The 4,550-nt window shown below is 38.9% G+C and overlaps 1 protein-coding gene across 1 annotated transcript; it reads right to left on the bottom strand.

Moving 5' to 3' along the window:
* Nucleotides 1-3,726: 3,726 nt before the first annotated feature.
* Nucleotides 3,727-4,236, bottom strand: LOC120295674. Its single transcript, XM_039317012.1, has one exon. The coding sequence runs from the start codon at nucleotides 4,234-4,236 to the stop codon at nucleotides 3,727-3,729; it is 510 nt and encodes a 169-aa protein (XP_039172946.1).
* Between the last annotated feature and the right edge of the window lie 314 nt (nucleotides 4,237-4,550).

Raw genomic sequence — 4,550 nt, 5'->3', positions numbered from 1 at the left:
AAATAAAAAAGGTTGGGCCGGGTACTGTTCATGGGCTAGGAGTGTGTGGGTTAGTGGAATTTCAATGAGAAGTGGGCTTAGAATAAAAAAGCGTTGGGCCGACAAGAAATGAAAATGGGCTGGAGGTTGGGTGATTTTTGTTCTCAAAATAATTAGTAGGCCTATCTCATTTATTCTGAGTGGACCTTAGGACCGGCCCGATTTTAGTCCAACCCAAACCGATAGAGTCCGGGTCGGTTTGGTTGGGTTGGGTCTCTTGGACCGGTCCGAATTTCTTTTACATTAAAATTAACGAAATTCGAAAATCACTAACAAATTTTACAGAATTTAGGAAATCATTAAAAAAATCCAGAAAAAATTAGAAAAATTATTTAAATTTTTTTCAAATAATTCAAAAAAATTAAAAAAATTCAATTAGATAGGAAAAATAAAACAAAAATAAAACAAAAATAAATTAGAGGATAGTGTCGTGAGAGATTTTCATCATATGATGTAAATTCATACAACCTTAATACTGCGATTCACCAAATAGTGGATAGAATATAGAAAAATTCTAGGATTTCATATCATATCCTATCCAGTCCTATCTTGATTAAAAATCCGGACAACTAAATGTAGCCTTAGGGATTAAAACCTAAAATTGGACAAGTTTTTAAGGCTTTACAAGAGGATTCTTTGTTTTGATTGTCTTTTTATTCTTAGGGACAATATTTGGATACTTGTATGTTTTCTTTCACGATTATAATTAATTGCGTATTTCAATATTTGGGTAGTTACTATCTTGTTTTAGAATGGTTAAGATGAACATTAGATTTCTTTTGGATAGGTTGGCATGGTGCTAGTTAGCATGTGAATAGTGTAAGGTACAAAAACGGCATTAGCATCAAGTCCCTGAGTTTAGAATCTTTGATTGTGTAGATAGTAAGATATTCTCTTGTTACTAGGATTTTAGTCGACGCCAAAAGAACTAGTGGCGACTTCTTGGTCAAAATTTGAATCGATTAAAATCTTGAATGCTTGATGTCGCGTGAGGTACAAGCTTGGAAGAACCCAAGTCAATGAAAAGCCGTCAGTTTGGAGTTGAGAATACCCTTAAATCTAACTCTGTGCTCGAAGGGTTAGGTTGTGATAATAGCAGCATCTTAAGTTGAGATTTTGCAAGATTTGATAAACAACTTTACTAAATGCGGTACATATACACGAATCGTAAAATGCTTTACCAAATCGAAAGGAAAATACTATATACATGAGTCGTAAAATGCTTTATCAAATTGAAAGGAAAATACTATACAAATAAACCCAAGTGATATTTTTCCAAGAACTTGATCACCTATTGGCATGTGAGATTTTGTAAGATTTAATAAACAACTTTATTTGAGTACCCCTACCATTCTACCAGTATTGCTAATAGTAGGGGCATGCAAAATATTCATGTAAATAGGTCATAAAACATTTTCATTGAAATCATAGTCACGAAATAAAAGATTTGTGTACTGAATATTAGCATAAACCCCCCCCAAGAATAAAAAAAAGAATTTAGAGTTAGTTGGCAACATGGAGACTGCTATTACAAATGCTCGCCAACTTCTTTTTGACATGAGTCAGGTGGTCTGAATTTTTGCCTGAGAGAAAATCGAGATAATCATTTTGGCAGATGCAGTTTGGCGGATTAGAATGGCTAGGATTGCTCTTCTACCATTGACTTGTCCCTGCCATTGGTCGCCAAAGATGCCATCATAGTCTCTATTTGTGTGTGACCAGAGTGAAGAATCATAGTTTAGAGTGAAACAAGTGCTTTGTTTGTAGACTGTGAGAGCGGCTTAAAACCTTTAAATAGGCCTAGGAACTATTTATCAATATATCAAATTGTGCACAAATTCCTCATTTCCTCTCTTCCGCATTTTTACATTTAACTTGATACCAGAGCCTTCTAGCTAGGGGCAACTCTAGTGCACTAGGTGGACTTCGCATTTGGACACCTAAATAAATCCATCCCCACTGACAGTGTTCAGCCAAAGGCCTCATTCATGTTTGACCAAGTGCTATAGCTAAAGGTCTCATTCGTGTCTGACCAAGCATTGTGGTCGTGTTACGACGTAGGTGATTTGTTGCCAAATCGAGTTTTTCCTTTTCACGTAGTTAACTTTCACTCAACAATGCCTGGCTTATTCAACTTGTTGTGAAGGTCCAAGGCCCCTTTAAAGAAAGATCACTTATGAGAAGCATAATGATGCTATTCAATGCAATGAAGCTTATTGTGTTACATGCTTTGAAAGAAAATCCGCCAAGCGGGATCATAATTACTTAGAATGCTATGATAGCTAACAATATTGCCACCACAATAAGCATCTTATGTGTACTGTTTTGCCACTTTCTCTTTCTTTCCCTTTTGTTTTCCTCTCCTATAGGTGGATGAGGTTGTGACCATGTTATTTGCATAGACTATTCGTCTAAATGAGTCACGATTCCCTAAAATTTGAGAAGAAGAATTCGCAATCTTTGAGGCTCTTCCGTATTTTTGCCTTGTGTTAGGGCAGGTGTTGTGAAACCTCTGAAGTTTGTAATGTTTAGGTTAACTCGTTTATCAATTAAAAAGAATATAGTCTGCAGTGGAATAACACCAAAATGCACCAACCGGGATCAAGTTATTATTAGCTATCATAGCATTCTAAGCAATTATGATTCCGCTAAGCGGAATTTGGTAAGGTGATTTTGATGACAATAAAAATCACTTAGCACATTTTGTGGGCGAGTCCGTAATGGAAAATAAGAACCATATGAGTACTAATATTTCGATGCATGTAAGACATCGTCGCATTGATTAGTATCATTATGCTTCTCATAAGTGGTCTTCCTCTAAAGCGGTGTCGGATCTTCATAGGGTTTGCAATGCCAACTATGCGAGTTGGAATAACCTTCATGATGTTGACTTGTGCCATTTCTATATTGGTATTCACACTAAACATAAAAAAGAATACTACTATCAAATAATTGAGTATGCAATACTTGTATGGGTCACATTGATGGCTATACTTTTCCTGTGCCACCTTTTATGCCTAATACTAAAATTAGAACTTGAAATTCTTAAGTTCAATTACAGTGCTTTGAAGAAAGGAAGGATGTTATGGTTTAGTGATTTATATTGCTACAAGTGTGTTTGTCCAAAAAGAAGTGCACTAAGTAATAAGGCCATGCAAGATATATAATATGTGCTATTCAGTGTACTGACCAAACAAATCATCTACAATACATTTGATAATGCATGTATGTGTGTATGTGCTTGTGGAAATAATAAACGTTTTAAGTGTATTGAATTTATACGAAAGCTATGCTTTACATGCAAAATGGATGGATGTTTTACTTTGTAAAATTTATGACAATTACCAAAACAAGCGCCCGTCCTTTGGGGGCACTAGTTTGCACCATGTCGTCTTCCACAAAGGCGACACGCAAAGCTCTGGCCTGGCCCTGCCTTGCCATTTCCACCCTTCCTATTGGCCGGAACAGAAAACCTTCCTCTAGTCATGGGCTTCTTCCCATATCGGATCCCTTCTCTAAGCGAACCGAACCTCGATCGCAACTTGCTTGTTCAAACTTCTCTCTAACAGCTGGGCTCGGCAATAAACTTGTCGATAGTCTGTCAGACGAATGCTTTAGCTCAAGACGAATGCCATTCCTAATCCTTCAAGCTTTTTCCTTTGGATCTTTTATCAACCTCAGATCATACTAAGAAAGCTTCGCGAACTTGACCTCATATTGGTCAACAGTCATCGCTCCTTGGCGGAGGCATTGAAATTCTTCCATCTTTTGCTCCCGGGTGCTTCTTGAAAAATACTTATCATTGAACGCTCTTAGGAAAGCATCCCACACCGGGACCACGCCCTTTGGAAATACTAAACCTCTGGTGGCTCTCCACCAGGCATTCGCATTACCCTGCAATTGATACACTGCTAGGACAACCTTTTCCGCCTCAGTGCACATCAACAGTGCAAAGGCATTCTCTAGATCTTGAACCCATAGCGACGCAGCTTCAGGGTCTCCTGTGCCATTGAACCTTAGCGAGTTCAGCTTCAAAAACTGCTCTACCAGCTTATGAATCGACCTCTCTCTCAATACCAGTACATTCTCAGGCTGAACTTCAGCGGGTGTAGCAACAGGTGTGGAAACAAGTGCGGCCTCAGCGACAGCAGCAACGGCGGCTTGATTATGGGCCTGTTGCCCTATCAAGTCTCTCATAGTCTCGAGCACCTACATGATCCCTTCCATTATGGGATCACCAGGAGCTACTACCCCAGCACCAACTGGAGACGGTGCTACTCTATTTGCGCTAGCCGTAGCTGGCGCTCTACGTCGGCCTCCTCGGGTACCGACCCTCATCGGCGTCCTACCCTGAGCCGCAGGATTGACCATACTCTTCCTAGGAGTCATCTGCTCCTAATCACTCAGGGTCCTTAAGGAAACCTGCTTTCCAATTCCATACCGAATTAGAATTTGAGCGATCCACACAACAAACAATTCTACCAATAAGTTATCACAGACATGCACCAACA

This window comes from Eucalyptus grandis, chromosome 7 (genome assembly GCF_016545825.1).
Source record: "Eucalyptus grandis isolate ANBG69807.140 chromosome 7, ASM1654582v1, whole genome shotgun sequence".
In the NCBI taxonomy this organism is placed as follows: domain Eukaryota; kingdom Viridiplantae; phylum Streptophyta; class Magnoliopsida; order Myrtales; family Myrtaceae; genus Eucalyptus; species Eucalyptus grandis.
The sequence above is the reverse complement of the archived record's forward strand: the minus strand, read 5'-3'. Positions and strand labels throughout refer to the sequence as shown.

Excerpts from the sequence above, each read along its gene's own strand:
- LOC120295674 (XM_039317012.1), bottom strand. The coding sequence starts at position 4,236 with ATGAGAGACTTGATAGGGCAACAGGCCCATAATCAAGCCGCCGTTGCT.